A 21,110-nucleotide genomic window follows, 5' to 3' on the forward strand; every position below is an offset into this window, starting at 1 on the left:
GGTCACAGAAGAAATGAATGCTGAGTTGGTGAAGCCGTATACTATGGAAGAAATTGACACAACCATTAAACAAATGACTCCTTTGAAGGCCCCGGGTCCAGACGGAATGCCGCCTCTTTTTTACCAAACCTTTTGGCAACATATTGGTCCAGAGGTGTCAGAAGCTGTCCTTTCTTACCTAAATTCTGGTAATCTTCTAAAATCCATTAATCATACTTTCATTACTCTTATTCCAAAAGTGAGTAATCCTGAAAGTGTTTCAAAGTTTAGATCTATCAGTTTGTGCAATGTGCTTTATAAGATTATTAGCAAAGTTATTGTAAACCGTCTTAAACCTTTGTTAAATTCTATAGTCTCTGAAGCCCAAAGTGCTTTCATAGCTAATAAACTTATCACTGATAATATTTTAATTGCCTTTGAGTCATTGCACTATATGAAAACTCTTAGTTCAGGCAAGGAAGGTTTTATGGCCTTGAAGCTCGATATGAGTAAGGCTTATGACAGAGTGGAGTGGAGTTTCCTTGAAAAAATCATGTTGAAGATGGGATTCCAAGATTCCTGGGTGGCTTTGATCATGCAATGTGTATCCACTGTGACCTATTCCATACTCTTAAATGGTGAACCAAAAGGATTCATTCGACCTTCTAGGGGTTTGAGGTAGGGTGATCCCCTGTCCCCTTTTCTCTTCTTGTTTTGTGCGGAAGGGCTAAATGCTCTTCTCAACAAAGCAGTTGATAATGGGGAAATTAGGGGATTATCTCTATGCCGACAAGGCCCGAGGATTACTCACCTCTTTTTTGCAGATGATTGCCTCCTATTTTGCATGGCTAACATAATCGAATGTCAAAAAATTCAACAATTACTTGATTGGTATGAGGTTGCTTCTGGCCAATTGGTGAACAAGACTAAAACTACTCTCTTCTTTAGCCGTAACACACCAAAGGAGGTCCAACGAGACATTCAGGTCTTGCTAGGGGTGCCGGCTATTAAACATTATGAAAAATATCTTGGTTTGCCATCTTTTGTGGGGAGACAGAAAAAAGCATGTTTCAATCAGATTAAAGAGCGGATTTGGGATAAAATGCAAGGATGGAAGGAGAAGCTACTTTCTCAAACTGGGAAGGAAGTCATGATCAAGGCGGTGATCCAATCTATTCCCACATACTCAATGAGTGTGTTTCGACTACCCTTGGGTTTAATTAAAGATATAGAGGCGATGATCAGTAAGTTTTGGTGGGGCAACCAAGATAATAAAAGGAGAATGCAGTGGGTGAAGTGGGGTACTTTTTGTTCTCCTAAGTCTTTAGGAGGTATGGGGTTTCGGGATCTCAGACAGTTTAATGATGCACTCCTTGGTAAACAAGTATGGAGACTCTTTCATGAGAAAGGTATGCTGTTGTACAATGTGTTTAAACCAAAATACTTCCCATCAAGCAGCATTCTGGAAGCAAACTTCAATCAACGAAGCTCTTTTGCATGGAAAAGTATTTTACATGCAAGAGAGGTTATTTGCAAGGGCGCACAGTGGAGAGTCAAAGACGGGTCATCCATAAACATTTGGAATCATAGGTGGCTGAATTTTCCAGGGGGGAGGGAAGATTGTATCTCCCAATATTAATCCATCTCTGTCCTCAGTGAAGAATCTATTCATCCCTGGAACTAAAGTTTGGAACAAGGAGCTTATTGAGCAGACTTTCTTACCATGGGAAGCTGAGAGTATTCAAAGCATTCCGGTTAGTCATTTTCCAATGGAGGATTTGCTTATTTGGCTACTCACCAATGATGGGAACTACTCGGTTAAGAGCGCTTACCAGCTGTTATCCTCAGAAATCAGATCTGCTCTGCCTAGCTCATCTGAAACAGAGATTTGTAAGCACTTTTGGAATGGAATATGGAAGTTACAGGTACCTAACAAAGTGAAGCATTTCGTGTGGAGAGCTTCAAGGGAGTCTTTGCCTACCAAGCTGAACTTGTTTTCATGGCATGTCTTACCTGATAAGTTTTGCAACCTCTGTAAAGATCATCCTGAAGATTCCATTCACTGCTTATGGCTGTGTGATGGAGCCAAAAGTATTTGGCTATCGGACCCAACATTTAGCTCCCTACGCTAAAAAATTTTCAGAAGTTTTGGTGATCTTTTCGCCGCTGTGTTGGAAGATACAAGCCCAAATTTTGCTGCTCTGTTTTCAATGGTTGCATGGTGCATTTGGGTTAGACGGAATAAATTGAGAGAGAAGCAGCCAGTGTGGGCTGTAGGGGAAATGATGCGATGAGCTCAAGAGCTGCTGCAAGAATTTCGGGAAGTTTAGGACAGCCCATCTCGGACCTCCATTCAGCGCTTGAGGCCAAACTGGTCGCCGCCGGACTTAGGAGTTTATAAGCTTAATTTCGACGGCGCCATCTTTGAAGGTTCAGCGAGAGCGGGGTTGGGGGTGGTAGTGAGGGATGCTGAAGGTATGATCATAGCTGCAATGTGCCAGAACATCCAACTTCCTAGCTCAGTAGACTTGGTCAAAGCCTTAGCCACTCGGAGAGCTATCCTATTTGCCCAGGAGCTTTGTCTTGCTCACGTGATGGTGGAGGGTGATTCACTGAAGGTCATTACAGCTATTAATAACCCACAAAATAATAGGACACAGTGGGGTCATGTTGTTGAAGATATTAAAAAAGCCAGCTCTTGGTTCCAAACTTGTAGCTTCGATCATGTCTACAGGGAAGGCAATAGTTGAGCCCATTCTCTAGCTAAAAGAGCAGTTTTATCTGCTGATTTAGATGTGTGGTTAGAAGAACTACCATAGGATTTAATTGATGTATATCAGTATGATTTACCTTAATAAAATTGACTTACCTGTTCCTCAAAAAAAAAAAAAAAAACTCCTTATGTGTCCATTTTGACCATGGTATTAACGTGTTGAAAACCCTTAAGCCTCATATAGGTAAGGAAAGAAATAATATATGAGTTTATATAATCATAGACCTGGACATTGGGTAAAGCTTAGGCATGCATGCATTGGGCTCTCTTGTCCAAATAGTAATATTTTATTATTTCATTTTTTGAGTTAGTAAGTCTATGCACAATAATTTTTCAGAATAGTATGTTTGTTCACTAACTTGCATATTCATTGTCCCTCATTCATAAAAATTACTTTTAATTAAGAAAGTTTCTAATAGAAAATATTTTTGTTACATTTGTATAGAGAAAGAGACAGTTTAGTTTGCTAAGCATGGAGATTGCAGTATTTCTTCTCTATGTTGTTAATCATTTTATCTTGGAAGACAAATGTCCGTGAGTCTCCAAAAATCGCTAATTGTATGAGAGGAAAAATTTGCTTTAAGAAAATTGTGTCAAATATAAGACTTGATCAGTTTTGCATTATTCACTTTTCACGTATCTAGTTTGTAAGTTATTTAATTATTGTTTTGTCTATTAAAGCTATTTGAGTTATTATTTATGATTATATGTGTGTTGTTTTTGTTTGCATAATCACAAAATGTAAATTAAGTTTCTACCATATACCCAACAATATTAAGTTGTGCACCATAAGCAATATATAGATTTTTTTTTTTTAAGAAAAAAAATGGGAATAGAAGGTACGATCAGTATGGTTTTCCTACCTAACCATGACCACAATAATATCCTACCCAATATATAAATATTACTCCATGATTACATTAACATCCTACCCAATATATAAATATTACTCCATGATTACATTACCTTTTAACAATCATAGGTATAGAGAAGGGCACACGTTAGTGCTTTTTCGTTATATGTTATTTTATTTTCTGTTTTACAACGATGCGCACACGTAAGTGCTTTCGCCTATATAATGGTCACTTTGCATACGTGGAACAATACAACTTGTCGCGTTGAAATATATAGGGCCATGATTTTCTTGCTTGAATCCTTCCTCCTTCTCATAAAATGATAAGAGCTTCTCACTCAAAACCACCTCACGCTCACGCTCCAAAGCATAACTCCTTTCTGTCTGTAGAATATATCCACAATAAACCATGTACAATTTGTATTAAAATAATTTATACTGTAGGGCCCCCCAAAAAAAGAGAGATTATACTGTAATAGATAGATGTACAAGATCTAAACGTAATAAGGCCTTTTTAAAAATAAAAAATAAAAACAAAAGAATGTAATAAGTTAAACATACTTCTTCAGTTATTAATATTTATTTGGATTTGGATACTTCCAAATTCCAATCAAGAATAATTTAATGATAGTGTTGCTTTCATAAGAGTTGTGCTAACATATAATGTGAGAGCATTTATTAATAAAACATTTTAGTAAACTATTTTATGGAAAAATAAAAAAAGTGACTAATTTTTTTTAATAATTTTTTCAATCTCTTATAAAAAGTTTACTTTTAGATAATTAATGAATATCTTAAAGACATACATTAACTGAACCATTTTTATAATAGTATAAAGTTAAACTTAGTCGTTGACTTTGTATTTGAAAATAAAATATAACAATTTTAAAAAAACTAATTAAATAATATATAACATATAGATGTGGTACTAAAGGTCTGTTTGTATTGGGCGTCCGTGTTTGCGCGTCCGCGTTTCAGTCAACTTTTATTTATTTATAGATGTGGTACTAAAGGTCTGTTTGTATTGGGCGTCCGTGTTTGCGCGTCCGCGTTTCAGTCAACTTTTATTTATTTATTTTTTTTAAAACCAGCGTGTTATGCACTGTTCATTGGCCATGAACAGTGTATTTAGGCCAATGAACAATACCAAACAGTAATAAACAGTAAAAAAAAAAAATTTATTGTTTTCAATTTTCAATTTTCAATTTTCAGCAAAATAAGTTGTATCCAAATACACACTAAGAGTATATCTTCAAGAGTTTCTACCACAAGGAGTATATCCTCGAGAGTTTAATCCCTAATGCTACCATAATGTTCTTAAAATCTTCACTCTCCAATGATAAATGAGTGACTTAGATGCTACTATATCATCAATAACTTAATATATGTGTATAGCGAAATGTTTTAACTTATTTGCATTACTTGGTTGCTTATATGAGGAGATTCAGGATTTGAATCTCTTTCTCTCACTTTTTGTAACAACTGAATTATTAAATATATATATATATATATATATATATTTATCAAAACATTTATGATAATTTTTTAAAGTATTGATGATTTGGTAAAATTTAAACCATTTATTTATCAATATATAAATTTAAATCAATTCTACTATAAAATTGTCCTAAAAATTCCAAAAGTTGTGAATGTATAGTTTTGTACAAACCTTTTATGTACATATTATCCATTTACTTTTAATTTAGACGGCAAAAAGCAGTTAACAAAAAACATAACACATACCTGGAGGTGTAAATTATGAAAAATCCTTCCTCCAAAGCACTCAAACGAAGAAGCATTTAACACTAGAAACCCATCCTTCTCCAAATTAAGCAAGATATCTGCTAATGGACTTTTATGAACCTTATATATGGATATTTGAATCATAACCTCGTTATCATTAAGCCAGTTTGCCGAAACAGCAGATAAAGAGCTCCGACCTACAATTGTTCTCTGATTTTCTTGATGAATTTGTTCACCTTGCGTAGAAATCCTTGATATGAGCTCTTCCTTCTTTTGAATTAGTACCTCAACTTGCTGTTCTAGTTCTGGTATGTATTTAAGCATGCACGAAACTGTATCTGGAACGCTTAATTTTTCCTATAACCAAAAAAAAAAAAATCACCAATGTTCTGAAAACCACAAATGAAGTGGATTGTTATGGTAAGGATAGTGATGAAAAATGCATCACATGCTACTATGTTTTTGAGGGATTAATAGCATGTTCTTCTACCTTATATTTAAATTTTTTATGCCAGCCAAACATCAACTTTAGTTTGTAGTTACTTGTGAAAACGTGAAAGACTAATACTTTTTACTACTGCTTAGAAAAGTTTATGTATAATAAAGATTCAAGTGATAATATAATGATAATAACACCTTTTATGGTGTTTTATGTTTGTAATTCAAATCCTATATCTCCTCCCATACTATCTATCTATCTCAAAACCATATGCATAGAATATCTCAAGTGAATTACTCTTTAGACTTGTGTTTATCTGAAAACAGTTTATCTAGTTTTTTGCTAAAAATTGTTTACTAAAAGTGTGCTAAAATATACTTGTACTTAAAAAAAAAAAGTTAAAAAATATATAAAAAAAATATAAAATAAAATAGAATTAAAAAAAAAAAAAAAAAAACCTTATATAAAAGTTAAAACTAAAAACTAATTCCAAACTCACTCTTAATATTATGATTTTCAATTAGCCCAACTCATAAAACATTTTTTTTTTTATCGAAATAAAGTATACTCAGGTTCAAATATATTGTCCACAACATCAAATAATTTCCGGGTACAATGATAGTAGGGTGAGAAACAATTCTAGTGGCTGCTAAGTGCTATTCTTTCTTCAACTAGTTTCCTAAGAACTCTCATGAAGATCAATAGAAACTCAAAAATGAAAGAAAGAAAGAATTAGTACCGCTTGATCAGCCTTGGGAAGTAGTGAACGAAGAGTAGAGTATAAAGTATTGATCTTCTTGCGACGATCACGCTCGCTAGCGTTGTGGTAAAGCCTTTTAGCCATCGTGGATGGCGTGGAACGATTGAGCTCAACTTCTGTCTGAAATGGATTGTGGCCTTCTTCAGCAAATGAAGCTGCTGAAGTTTCAGTCTCTCTATGGAAGTAATTGTTAAGCGTATTGCTCATGGGTTTCTTTTCTAAGGGGTGAAAAGGATCGAAGTTGAGGTTAGTCTAACGCAGTTTCTGCCAAGAATTTGGGATGATCATGAAATGTGTACATACAGTTACAAACTGCTACTATAAATACAGTTTCTGCTAAGGGAATAGTACATCAGACTAGCTGATTGAGCCTGTAAGGAAAATGAAAATTTTCAGTAATTCCCTCCTTCGGTCAAACTTACGAGGGCGCACATGTGGAGGTTCGGTCCTACAGAGTGACACATAGGTGGGCATTGAATGTCCATTAAAATTTAAATGTTTCTAAAGCAAAGACTTTGACTACCAGAAAATATAAATAATGACTTTATTTTTTACATTTAAATAATTCATAGTTGAAATAGGAGAATTTAATTTTGAGATTAAATTGGATAAACTATGTATTTGATGCATATTCTTTACATCGTATTTTAATTTGGTTTCTGACCTTTTAATTGTGTCAATTTGATTCCTAACATTTCAATGTCATGTCAATTTAATCCATGTCGTTATCTTTTTTATGAAAATTGCTAACCTAATAAACAAACAAAATAAAAAAAATAGTTTATTATCACATTAATGAAAGCTAATTTTTTATTTTGACCGTTAGCCACGTCAGCAATTTTCATCCAAGAGATAACAGTAAGAATTAAATTGACATGGTACTAAAAAGTTAAGGACGAAATTGAAATATGATGTAACAAATAGGGACCAAATACATAGTTTAACCGACTAAATTCAATTGGAATCTGGTCTAAATAGCTTTACAGTTTACACCCTCCAATTAAATGATACCATTTTTTTTTTTCAAATAAAATGGTAGACACTAACACATATTATCACACGCATACGCTCCTTAAATAGGAAAAAAATTTCTTTCAAACTTATCTTATATCTTTTTATTAGATGTGAATTTTAAACTTAACTGTTGGATTATATTTTCTTATTATATCCTACATGCTTGCAAAATTTCAAGAAAATCAAAGATTAATAGCTATGTCATTTTTGTTATAAAAATAATAATTATGTCACCAATGACATGTTTAAATTTCAAATTTTTGTGGTAAAATTTACGCATAGAAAATAGAGAAATGTTATGTCTACAATATTTTCATAAAAAAATTTTATGTAGTAAGTTGTTATTGATTCTAATTTGAATCAATAACTTAATTCACTTTTTTGTCCACCCATAATAACCAATAACAACGAGGCTTTTGGTGACAAAAACTTTGACACATTACTTTTTTTATATATACTACATAACTATTTAATAATAACTGAGAATTAATTTTTAATATCAATTACTTTACTATATAATTTAAATGAGGTGATATATGGTTATGTCAAATGCACGCTCTCTCTTTCTATAGTTACAAATATATTAAAAATTATTAAAGTGATTTAATTTAAATAAAATTCAATTGTCACGTGGGTTCTAGTTAGCGCAACTGATAAAGATGGCTGAATAAGAAATCTAGGGGTTCAATCCCTCCTACACCAAAAACCGATTAGTATCTTGGTCTAATAATAAAGGGCTATTATCAAGAGTGAACGCCATAAGTTGACACTAGCTCAAAAAAAAAAAAAAAAAAATCAACTATCACAGTTTCAAAAAAATTAAGAATGCTTAAGGTAATGTAATAATTATTCTTATAGTGTTTAGCTATTCAGTAGTTTAGTTATATTTTTATTATAAGAAATAATCATTCCTTATGAATAGTTAGTCTTTAAAATGAGGAATAAATATTCCTCTCTAAAAGGGTTGTAATAGATATTTCTTAGTAGGTGTATTAATTTCTAAAATTTATATATTTCTGAATAAACAAACTTTCCACATATACATAACAATTATGAAAATAAAAAGTCATAAAAAATAACTAATCTTTCTTTCAAATTTAAAAAATATTATTTATTAGGAAATATAACTATATGAGTAAGATACTTCCTAAAATATATTTTAAGTTTTATTCTAATGTTATAATTTAGACAATTTGATTTAAACATTCCATTATTTTCAAGGTTCTATTCTTGTATTGTCACCAAAAAAATTTTTTTTTTTTTTTTAGAATACTAAATATTTTTAACATACACACACGGGAAGAAGGGAGAAGGGTTTTAAATAAACTTACAATGGTGTATATTCAAAAAGGCCTAACATTTGGATACCAAACAAATGAATAGTAAAAAGTATTACATTACAGTATCTTATATTCCTTGTAATAACTATTCTTATTCCTATATAACATATTTGGTTTTCCATTTTTTTAATTTATTTTTATAAACAAGGTGACTCTACAATTGTACACTATTATTGATTTAGTATTTTCTATACTATAATGAATTCTTAATAAGAAGGATCAAATCATCGATTTAGTGAACATATAATAGATTTACTTTTTTTTTTTTTTCAATGCACAAAATTCATTTAGAATTGATGATATTGTTTTGTTTGTAAACAAGTTTTATGCAAGAATTCACAAATCATTAAAAACTTTTATTGAAATTGAAATTTTACCACTATAAGCATATATATAGTCTAACATGTGGACCTTAAAAAATATTAAATACTTTTAAATTGTACCAATTGATAGTAAGGATCAGAAAAATCAATAGTTTACTAATTTTTTATTGAGGGGTTGTACTTATATCTAATCTTCTACTTCCTACTACAACTATGAAATGAGTAATTTCAATATGAATATTATCAAAACTAAGTTTTGCAACAAAATGCAATATGATATTCAAAAGATTCTTTCATTTTTGTAAACCAAAAGGGAAACTGATGTAAAATTTAGTACATAGATGACTTTCAAGATTCAAAAGAACATCGAGTTCCATTTTAGTAAAACATAGATGACTGAGTTGGAATGTATGAAGAAAAAATTATTTTGTCTTTTATTTAGTTTGTATTTTGTTAAAATTGAATAGATAAATAGAATCCTAGTTTTGTCCCTAATTTATATATAATTTTCATTGATCCATGCATTACAAGAGCATAATACTACTTTCAACGCTGAGAGAGAGAGAGAGAGAGAGAGAGAGAGAGAGAGAGAGAGAGAGAGAGAGAGAGAGAGAGAGAGAGAGAGAGAGAGAGAGAGAGAGAGAGAGAGAGAGCAGGATAACGTAATTTTTTTTTTTTTAATCTAAGGTCTTGGAAATCCTTAGAGGATGTGGTGTTTTTGTATGTGTATGGAATCACTACTTATTTTAAGGGAAAAGAACCATTCATGAAGATATCTCTTAATTGAATAATTGAATGAAATATATGAGTGGATCAAAGGGAATTTAAAAATTACATAGTTTTGATCATAGATAAAATCTATGAAATGGACAATTACAAAATTTTGGACCTAGTTACAATCTATGAAGTGAAAAATTACAAGACTTTGTTCCTAGTTACATTCTACTGAAAGAAAGAGAGAATATGTTGCTTTGTTTTCTATTTACATTCTAAGAAAAGAAAACAAATTGATAAGAAAATAGTCTACGAACTAGAGACTTAAATTAGGAGGCCAGGTTAAGGAGATGACAAGGTATTAGGTGTAGGGATGGCAATGAGGCAGGGCGGGGCCGGAGGATGGGATATTCGTCCCTGCCCCACATGGTTGTTGCCCTTCCCCATCCTCGCCCCACCCAGGGTGCAGGGCATACTACCTTGCCCCATCCTCGCCCCTTGGGGCCCTGCGGGGACCCGCCTCTAATACAATTTTATATATATAAATAAATTTTTTGCTACAATAATATAAATCACAACAAAACAAAATGTTTTAAAATCCAAGCATTTAAATAAACCAAGTACTTAAATAGTCTAATACGTAACAACATAATTCAAAATTTCTTATAACAAAATAAACATTGTGTTTGTATGAACAAAATCATCAAGGATAATTGACTAGTTCTTTAACAAAATAAACATTGTCTCATAACAAAATAAAAATTGACTAGTTCTTTAAGAATGATTGTCTCATACCTACTGCCTACTGGAAGCACTAAGTGAGTAAGTGACCAACCTTTTTTTTTCCTTTCAACTGTGCTCCTTTAATAGCTACAAACAAAAATACTAATTTTAGATAAAAAAAAGAACCAAAATTCAAACTAAAAAAAAAAAAAGATTTAAGAAAGACTAAAACAAAAGGAATGAGATGAACCTAAAAAGTAAAAAGCAATGTCTTGGACTTGGAGACTTAGAGTGGAGTTTGGCTTAAATTGAAAAACGTGTATAGGCTATAGAGAAGGGAGAAGGGTCAGTGGCAATAGTAGTAGGTTTAGAATAAAAATTTTTTATCTAATGTCTTGTGTTTCACTTTAAATATTAGTGATTTAGGGTTTACTAAATTTACAATTATAGTCCTTATTAGTGCGGGGCGGGGTGGGGATAAAAAACTAAATCCATCCCCGCCCCACCCCGGGGTGCGGGGACAAAATATTGCCCCATCCCCGCCCCACCACCTTTGCGGGACGGGGAAAACCCATGCGGGGCGGGGTGGGGCGGGGCGGGTCAAAGTGGGGTGGGGCAAAATTGTCATTCCCAATTAGGTGCCCATTCCACCTGATCCATAGATCAATCTTCGTGGACATTTTTTATTTTTATTTTATTTGGATACGTTTTTTACATTTTTTGAGCAGATTTTAACCTTAGTCTGATTTTAAGACCTAAAATCTAGCCATTTGAGGGTCCAATCATGCTTGGGCATATTTAGAAAGTGTCTACTTTCAATTAAATACTAGTAATTTCTAGGATATTTAATTAAAATATAAAATCATAATTATTTGTCCGTTTGATTTAAACAATCATATGCTTGATAGTACACCCTTTATGACACATCATAAATTATATTCAATCTTTTAAAGGATCCATAGTTAATCACAGTCATGTGTGTCTAATCTTTTTTTCTTTTTTTTCTTTTTTTCTTTTTTTGGGTTTTTTGAGAAGGATATGTGTCTAATCTTAATCGTAGGAATGTGTACTAACTGTTATAACCTTGATTCGGCTAAAATTTTTACTTTAGGGACCTGTTGCATGTTAGTATGACTTCTAGATTTGTTTCGAATGCAAAATTTGGAAATACAATAACTAAAATTATTATATTTTCTTTATGTCATAAAGGATGGTTTTGCCCTTAAAACGACGTTAAATGAAATTTTTAAATGAGCTGTCTATATTTACACTTGCAATACTGTCACTACGTATATAACTTGAAAGATTATTCATGAAAGTTACTGATCTCACATGCTAAAAATTTTCTTTGATATTAGATAGTACAATGGAAAAGTTGGGATTTAAACACTAGTTCTTCTACTAATATTTCTGAACTATAAGACTTTTTACGCCTACTAAAGTTTATAAAAGTTTTTTTCCCTATTTTTTTATTCAAGTTTTATAGATACTATGATACATTTTTTTTGTAATTATTCTGAACCATATGAACAAACACTCCAGTGACCTTATTAGGTCTTTGTGGCATCCGTCCCTATGTTGTGGAATTTAATTTTGGAGCCAAATCATCTTATTAATGCTTAGGAAAAAAATTATGATTAGAAAATATTTTTAAATTGCTGGTTATTTTATGTCAAATTAAACTCCATTCATAAAAGTAAACCAAAAAAATTGAAAAATATTTATAAAATCCAAATGATAGCTTTAAAATATATCTGTCAGTATCTTTTTTTTTTTTTTTTTTTTTGAGAAGAATCTGTCAGTATATATTGCATACTTGGCTGTCACACCTTTTAAAGCTGTTAATAGGACCACTAAATTGGAAGTAACAAATGACATTGCCCTTTTAAGCTTTCAATGAACTCAAAGTAAAATAATTAAGAATGATAAAAGAACGTACCATTGACAAACTTCCGATTGGTTCTACTTTTATTTTTATTATTATTATTATTTTTTTATTTTTTATGGGAGATTGGTTCTACAACTTCTACTTCTATAGAATGACATTCAACTATGGAAACTATTTAAAAAAAACAATAATAATTTAAATACATAAAGTTAAAAAAAAAAAAAAATATATAGCCTTTCAGCATACGCGCAAAGCTCTTCTATTTTTTTTTTTTTTTTAAGATTAATAATTTTCAATCTTTAAAGTAATCATGTATATACAAATTGAATACACAAATAAGTATTCTTTTCAAAAAAAAAAAAAATACACAAATAAGTAAATGGTAAAAATGTGCTAAAAAAGATGGAAAAATTCCCCAGGAAAGAAAGCCTGAAAAGACTTTAAAGATAAATTTTTATTACATCAATATTGTAAAATAGAAAGAAGAAGTAAACCCAACAACCAAAAAAAAAAAAGAAAAAAAAAAGGTATCAACAAAAAAAATGCAGAAGTCTTGAAACACACAATAAAATTATCATATAATTTGACGTAGTCATCCACAAAAATTATTGGACCTCATTGCTTTTCTTTCCTTTTTTTCTCGTTTGACATAATTTACCGCTATCTTCTCATAGAATACTTTCATTCTCTTTGTCAGAAGTTAATTTGCAGTGGTTAACGTTAAAAATTATCACAATTTTTGTTGATGCAATTTTTATAGCAAATAATTGTGGGAATTTTTGGGAATTACATGTACGTAATAATTGATAAGTAGTTTTTTTTTTTAACATTGAAAAAGTAAGTATGCAAAAAAGTGAGTTAGTGCGATTATAAAAGTTTTTTTTTTTTTTTTTTAAAAGACCCAAACATTTGTTTTCTTTTAATGTATATATATATATATATATATATATATATATATATATATATTTTAAGAATTTAATTTATAAGTGAATAGAATAATTTGAAAACCAACAAAAGAGTTGTCCTATTGTGTAGGTAATATTTTAAGGACAAAGTTTAGCTACAAAATTGGTTGTAACCTAAGACTACAATTTTACTTAATATCTTTTTATTGGAAGTAAATTTTGACAAATCCACTATTGGATTATATCTTCTTTTTATATTCTCCGAGCTTGCAAAATTTCTAAAAAATTAAAGATCAATAGCTATGTCATCAATAAATTGTTAAAATTGTAATTTAAAATTATGCATAAAATATAATCTTATAGATCATATAGTAAATAATATTCAATTGACATAAAATTTGACTTTTGTATTAAGTGCAAAGAACATGCAATTCAATAGTTAGATTTTTAAAATATGTAGTAGTATTTATTTTATTGTGTAAGATTGTGACCTTAAACTATAACTAATTTTTGTAGCTAAACTTTGTCCATGTTTTAATGAGAGTTAAAGATATATTTTTATAATGTTATCCTCTAATTTTAGCTCTGCTTCAACTTGGGGCATAGGATTATTTTTGAACCATAAAAAACTTATTCACAAATAAGGAAGCCCATTAAATAGTTGTATAAAAAACATATTTGAAAGGAAAAATAAAATCATGAATCAACCAATGAGGTGGGTTTATCAATTTTCTTAGCAGCATCAACTTGATTGGTGAATAGAATACTGTTTATCAAAAACCTCCTAAGTATTCTAAAATGGAAGTCATAATCAGTAAACAATAAAAAAAAATAATAAGTTATATTTAAAACTAACAATCGTGGATCATCAATTATGTACAAATATGATATTAAGAAAATTAATAATCATGTGGCCTTTTTTGAATAATGAATATACCATGGACGAACCTTTTTTCTGCCATGCTTCGTCTTATTTATATAGAAACATAAAACCTTTCCAACAAAAGGCGGATGCAAAGACCTATACTCCTTCTTCTTCTAGTATATGACTCTTATTTTAAGGTGAATTGACTCTTATTTTAAGTTATTATTATTATATGACTTTTTTATTTACATTTTTTATAGAAGAAAGTTGCCATATGACTTGTTCAATAAAATAAAAAATAAGAGATCATTTGTGGAATCCAGCAATTCAAGTGTTAGATGGGATTGACGTCAACTACAACTTCTATACAAATAAAAACTGAACGATTTATTGATAACCAATCACAATAGTCAAACATAAAAATTAAAAAATAATAATAATAAACAAAAACAAAAAACAAAAAAAAACAAGGAGTAATTACACTAATTACCTCTCTTAAGGTTTGGGGGAATCACACTCCACCCCAAACCTCAAGGGAAAAAATACTTCCCTCCCTTGAAATTTGAAGAAATCAACACTGGACATGTCCTTAAGCAAAGGGCAAGTTATTACAAAACATTTTTAATATTTCTACAACAACCAAAAAAAAAAAAATATATATATATATATATATTAATATTAATTTAACAAAGTTTGGTCAATTGGATGTTAAGGAGCGAAAGTGTTTTTTTCCTTCAAGTTTGGGGTAAAGTGTCATTTTTCCAAATTTTAAGGGAGAAGAGTGCAACTATCCCAAAAAACAATTAAGAAATGTTATATCTATAACATTTTCACAATAAATTATAAATGGTAGGTTGTTATAAGTGGGCAAAAAAATAATTTTAAGTCGTAATTCAAATTAGAACCAATAATTACTTACCACATATGATTTATTGGGGAAGTCTTGTAAAAATATTGTGGACTTGGAACTTCTAAAATATGTATCTTTTAAAGATAATTACAATATGCTGTTAACTCATAACTTTAAACCCTTTCCTCCTTAGACTCCTAAGCACTTTCTGCATGGAGAGGTGTCAATAAAGTTACAAGGCCCTTGACACATTTTCTTCTTCTTTTGTGTATATGTGTGTGAGACAGAGTAATCATGTTTTTGCAAGTTACTCATAATAATGTCTCTCTAGCAAGGGCGGTGCTATAGGCCAAAAAAAAAAAAAAAAAAATACTATATAGAAAATTTAAAAAAAAAAAAAAATTTGATCCCCTAAATTTTGTTTAAACTCAACTGAAATAAGCTTGAATATGATCATCTTATTACTACTTTCACAATATTTTCATAATAGTTTTACAATAAAGGTTAAGTGGTAAGTTGTAATTGGTTTTTATATAGACTTACAACTGACATCACTTTTTTACATAACTGTAATAACTTGTTACCTAGATTTTGTTGTAAAAGCGTTGTGTTAGTAGCACTACTCTTAAAATTTCACATTTGTTTATAAAAATTTTAAAAATATATATATAAACATTCTCTCTGGACTATGGCTTACTTTGTCATCAGTAACGGAATGAATTTTTTTTTTTTTTGGTGAGGAAATTACACTTTACCACCCTAAACTATGTCTTATGTTACATTTTGCATCCTAAACTTTTCAAATGAACGTTTTGTGCCCTAAACTATGACTTCTATTACACTTTGTATCCTGTTGTTAAGTTTGATGTTAACTTGGATGAAAATTCAAAGTTTATGGTGCAAAGTGTAATAAGGAGTACAGTTTAGGGTGGTAAAGTATAATTTATATATATTTTTTAAAGCATTGAGAAGATGGGCAATTAGGTTTTTTCATGTGGTGTCATATTTTTCCATCCAACTTAATAGCAAACTTAACATCCTGGGGGTGGGGGTGCAAAGTATAATAAGGGTCATAGTTTAGGGTGCAAAAAGTGCATTCAAAAAATTTAGGTTGCAAAGTGTAACATGAGGTATAGTTTAGGGTGATAAAGTGTAATTTTCCATTTTCCTATTGTGGGTACCCAAGGCATGCTTAAGCATGCTTGGCAACGTCCTAGGCATGCTTGCAACGTCTTCGGCATGCTTTGCAACGTCCTTGACATGCTTTGCAACGTCCTCGGCATGCTTAACAACGTCCTCGGCCGACCTTGGCATGCTTTGCAACCTAGGCATCCCACATCGAAAGAAAACCCCCCCACTTTCTGCCCTATAAGCTGTGAAGTAAAGGGAGTAGTGTACCACCAAGACTCTTGTGATCACAGAGGTACTTGGTGGTACACTACTCCCTTTGCTTCACAGCTTATAAGGCAGAAAGTGAGGGGGTTTTCTTTCGATGTGGGACGCTTAGGTTGCAAAGCATGCCAATGTCGGCCAAGGACGTTGTTAAGCATGCTGAAGACGTTGCAAAGCATGCCGAGGACGGCCGAGGACGTTGCAAGCATGCCTAGGACGTTGCCAAGCATGCCTTGGGTACCCACAGATATAATAACAAGTGAGAGAAAGCTGATGTCGAACTATGTGCCTTACCGATTCATCCAACGACCAATTGGTGAAGGATGAGGGGGCACAAATCTTTTATAACATTCGATCGCAAAACAAGCCCATTGGTATTTAAGCAAATTGTGAAATCCCTTACAATCTCTCCCTCACAATGTGGCTCTAATGACTTGAATCTATAATTGGGCTTTGATACCACTTGTCAAACCATATGCTTTATCAATCCATCTAACAACCAATTGGTGAAGGATGAGGGGGTACAAATCTTTTATAACATTTGATCGCAGACCAAACTCATTAGTATTGAAATGAATTGTGAAATCCCTCGTAGCTGATTTTACCAAAAAAATATTAATAATGAAGTAATATTTGATTGATAGTTGGGATTGAAACCACATTTTTAGGATGACATCATTTTAATATGATAGCGTCATGATTACATGTTGATTACATAATCAAACTAGCATTTCTTCAAAATAAAAATCTAATTATATAAAAAGAGAGTTTCTTGGTAAACAACAATTGATATAATAACAAGTTTCTTTCTTTACATGATTTCGCTTCTTGAATAATATAAAACCTAGTACAAAACAAAAGTATACCTTCTTTAAATTATTTTATTTCTTCGATAATTTATCATACATGTGCTACTGCTTCGTTCTAGCACTGACAGCCTTAAAAATACAATATTTTCTTTTATAATATAAGTTGACTATAATATAAGTTGACACCCTTAAAAAAATTTAGAAGGAAAATATTAATTAAATAAGGTTAAAATTCTGACATATTGTCGTGGATCGACATTCAAGGGAGACTAAACAACAGAGAAAAGCTATGAGTATTAATTTATGTTTCTATTATTATTCATGTAAAGTTGCGATTTACAATTATTTTGTGTTGAGTTTAATTTCGTGTCAAATTTAATTGTAATTTTATTTAATCTTCTATATCTTGTATTTTTTTTTATAAGGGTTGTGTGTGAGAAAGAGTGTGAAGACTCAAGGCAAACTAAAAAACAAATAAGTTTTCGCAGGTAGCTCACAAGAAGCCTCCCCGTGAAGTGAAGCATGTGCTTAGCACATGACTGGAACGCGAAGAGTCATGACAGCTGGTTTTCGCGAGTGTCTCGCGGGTAAGGCCTTCTCGCAAGATACCCACGAAACATTCTATTTTGTCAATCTGTCATATCTGATACACCAAGTTTCTACACACACTGTATATACCCACATTACCCACATATTGAGAGGAGTGCCTTCAGAGAGAAAACCCTAGCTATAACCCTTGAGAGTTAGAGATTGTTATACCCACAATCCTTTATACAATCCATTGTGGTTTTCCTAACTCTTACTTCTCCATTTCCAAATCCTTGAAAAGTTGATAGTTCAAACACTTAACCACACATATTTTGAGTGTAAAGTGAGATTTTGGTGCTGTTAGGAAGCATTGGAAGAATCCATATGTTTGGTGGATGCAATCAGGCTGAATTACGTGATCTGGAAAGTTAGAGAAGACAAAGCTTGGCGAAGTCAGTTGGTAGCAGGAGCTTGGAGGGCTCGAGTACATGAGGTAGACTAAGCTTGGAGAGTTTTTTTTATTCGTGTACTCCAACTTATTTTCTAGTGGATCGATTTACCGCTTGGAGGGTAGCGGAGAGATTTTTCGTCGAATACTTCGTTTTCTTCTTCGATAACACATTGGCGTGTTATCTTGTATTTTCATTCTTCTTTTCTACTCTTTTAGCTTTTATTTTACTACTGCGATATGATGAATATGGCTTAGAGTAGTTACATTGTTTATCCGTTCGCATTTACTCTATCCCACACTTAGTTTAAGTTAGAGTAAAATTAACCGAGTTGTAATTTTTGTTTGGGGGTCTAAATAGCTCTTGTGCTTTAACACAAATTCAAGTTTTCAATTCCTAAGAAAAAAAAAAAAAAAAAAAAAGCTCATCGTTATCACTTTTCAAATATAGATTCAAAAAGATTTTTCATTTGTAGTAGAAATTGGTTAAAGCTAGTGCTCAAAAATTGAAGTGAGAGAAAGCTAATGTCGGACCATGTGCCTTACCAATCCATCCAACGACCAATTGGTGAAGGATGAGGGGGCACAAATCTTTTATAACATTCGATCGCAAAACAAGCCCATTGGTATTAGAGCAAATTGTGAAATCCCTTACAATCCCTCCCTCACAATGTGGCTCTAATGACTTGAATCTATGACTGGGCTTTGATATCACTTGTCAGACCATATACTTTATCGATCTATCCAACGACCAATTGGTGAAGGATGAGGGGGTATAAATCTTTTATAGCATTTGATCGCAGACCAAACCTATTAGTATTGAAGTGAATTGTAAAATCCCTCGTAGCTGATTTTACCAAAACAATATTAATAATGAAGTAATATTTGATTGATAGTTGGGATTGAAACTACATTTTTAGGATGACATCATTTTAATATGATAGCGTCATGATTACATGTTGATTACATAATCAAACTAGCATTTCTTCAAAATAAAAATCTAATTATATAAAAAGAGAGTTTCTTGGTAAACAACAATTGATATAATAACAAGTTTCTTTCTTTACATGATTTCGCTTCTTTAATAGTATAAAACCTAGTACAAAACAAAAGTATACCTTCTTTAAATTATTTTATTTCTTCGATAATTTATCATACATGTGCTACTGCTTCGTTTTAGCGCCGACAGCCTTAAAAATACAATATTTTCTTTTATAATATAAGTTGACTATAATATAAGTTGACACCCTTAAAAAATTTAGAAGGAAAATATTAATTAAATAAGGTTAAAATTCTGACATATTGTCGTGGATCGACATTCAAGGGAGACTAAACAACAGAGAAAAGCTATGAGTATTAATTTATGTTTCTATTTTCTTTAAATTAGTCCATTATTTCCTTGTCTTACAAAGTAGTTTTATTAAGCTGTCACTGTCGACGTTGATGGAGGCTTTTTAAATTTTTTTATTTTTATTTTTTTTTTATTGGGTAGTTGGGAGAGTGGGGGAGAACTTTACATCTCAACTTAATTAACATAATGTATTCGTAAACCAATGTAGAATCACAAATAACATTAACTACTCTTTGTAGTAGAGAAATTACAAATATTATAAAATCATGTTACCCTATAGATGCAAGCGCCATATTAAAAAACGTAATATTCTTTTTGACAGCGTATTAAATTATATAGGATCTTACATCTACTTGCTAACCATAAAATTTTATTATATAAAAAAAAAAACTTAATCTAATGATTCCTATCTATCTAGTGTCTGTCAATGTAGTTTCATTCACAGAGTAATGCTGGTGCAAAAATGATGTCATCCTAAAAATGTAGTTTCAATCCTAACTAGCAATCAAATATTACTTCATCATTAATATTTTTTTTTGGTAAAATCAGTTTTTCTTTCACTTCAAATTTTGAGCACCACATTAACCAATTTCTACTAGATCTAAATCTATTACAGGCCAAAGGAATTTTAAAATACCTAAATTAATCCTAATTAAATTTGTCAAAGTTCATTTACAATAAAAAGATATTAAGTAAGGTTTTAGCCTAAAGCTACAATTTTATTCAATATCATTAACATTACTACATATTTTGAATATTTAACCGTTAGATTGTATGTTATTTACGCTTTTAATATACATGTCAAATTTTATACCAATCGAATATTATTTACTATATGATCTATGTGGGGCCGGGGAACTTATGATCCGGCCCACGTTCTATTAGGGCTTAGGGCCCATGCCGAGGAGGGTGTGTGCCAAGGACGAATGATGGAAGGCCGAGGTGTCAAGGGGAACAACTGAGGACGACCCTGTCCTCGGCACTCCAGGACTTCAAGGGGAAGAGCAACGTCTCGATGAAGGCTATTCCCAAACAGCCCCCTGAAGGGGATGCGAGTAGAATGGGGCCCACGTGGAGGTACGGTGCAAAATTGGTTCAAGGTAAACACATCCCCTCCGCATTAAATGCGCCAGCCAACGTCCTAACCATGTTAATGAGAAAAGACGCCTGGACAGGGCGACTTCGATCATCGCAACTAACAGAAAGTAAGAAGGGACAGCTGATGGGACGGGTATAGAAGTAGGCACCTGCCTGACCAATAAGTGGAGGGCTAAGATCAACCAAGAAGGGCTATATAATGTAAAGGTTAATGCACCAAAAGGGGGCTGGGAAAAATGGCAAAAAACCAGAGCCTCCCAGCCCGCCTCCAGGAGAAAGACTCTTAGGGCGAACACGATATTAATTACATATGCC

The 21,110-nt window shown here is 31.8% G+C and overlaps 2 protein-coding genes across 2 annotated transcripts; one reads left to right on the forward strand and one right to left on the reverse strand.

The window, feature by feature from the left end:
• Positions 1–823: 823 nt before the first annotated feature.
• LOC115956471 lies at positions 824–2,729 on the forward strand. The gene is made up of 3 exons (XM_031074839.1): positions 824–1,388; positions 1,636–1,904; positions 2,310–2,729. The coding sequence occupies exons 1-3, from the start codon at positions 824–826 to the stop codon at positions 2,727–2,729; spliced, it is 1,254 nt and encodes a 417-aa protein (XP_030930699.1).
• Positions 2,730–3,791: 1,062 nt separating this feature from the next.
• Positions 3,792–6,631, reverse strand: LOC115956472 (transcription factor ORG2-like). The gene is made up of 3 exons (XM_031074840.1): positions 6,527–6,631; positions 5,349–5,705; positions 3,792–3,989 (listed from the first exon to the last, which is right to left on the reverse strand). Exons 1-3 carry the CDS (start codon positions 6,629–6,631, stop codon positions 3,792–3,794), a joined length of 660 nt encoding a protein of 219 aa, XP_030930700.1.
• Between the last annotated feature and the right edge of the window lie 14,479 nt (positions 6,632–21,110).

The sequence above is a fragment of the Quercus lobata genome, chromosome 8, assembly GCF_001633185.2.
Source record: "Quercus lobata isolate SW786 chromosome 8, ValleyOak3.0 Primary Assembly, whole genome shotgun sequence".
Taxonomy (NCBI): Eukaryota; Viridiplantae; Streptophyta; class Magnoliopsida; order Fagales; family Fagaceae; genus Quercus; species Quercus lobata.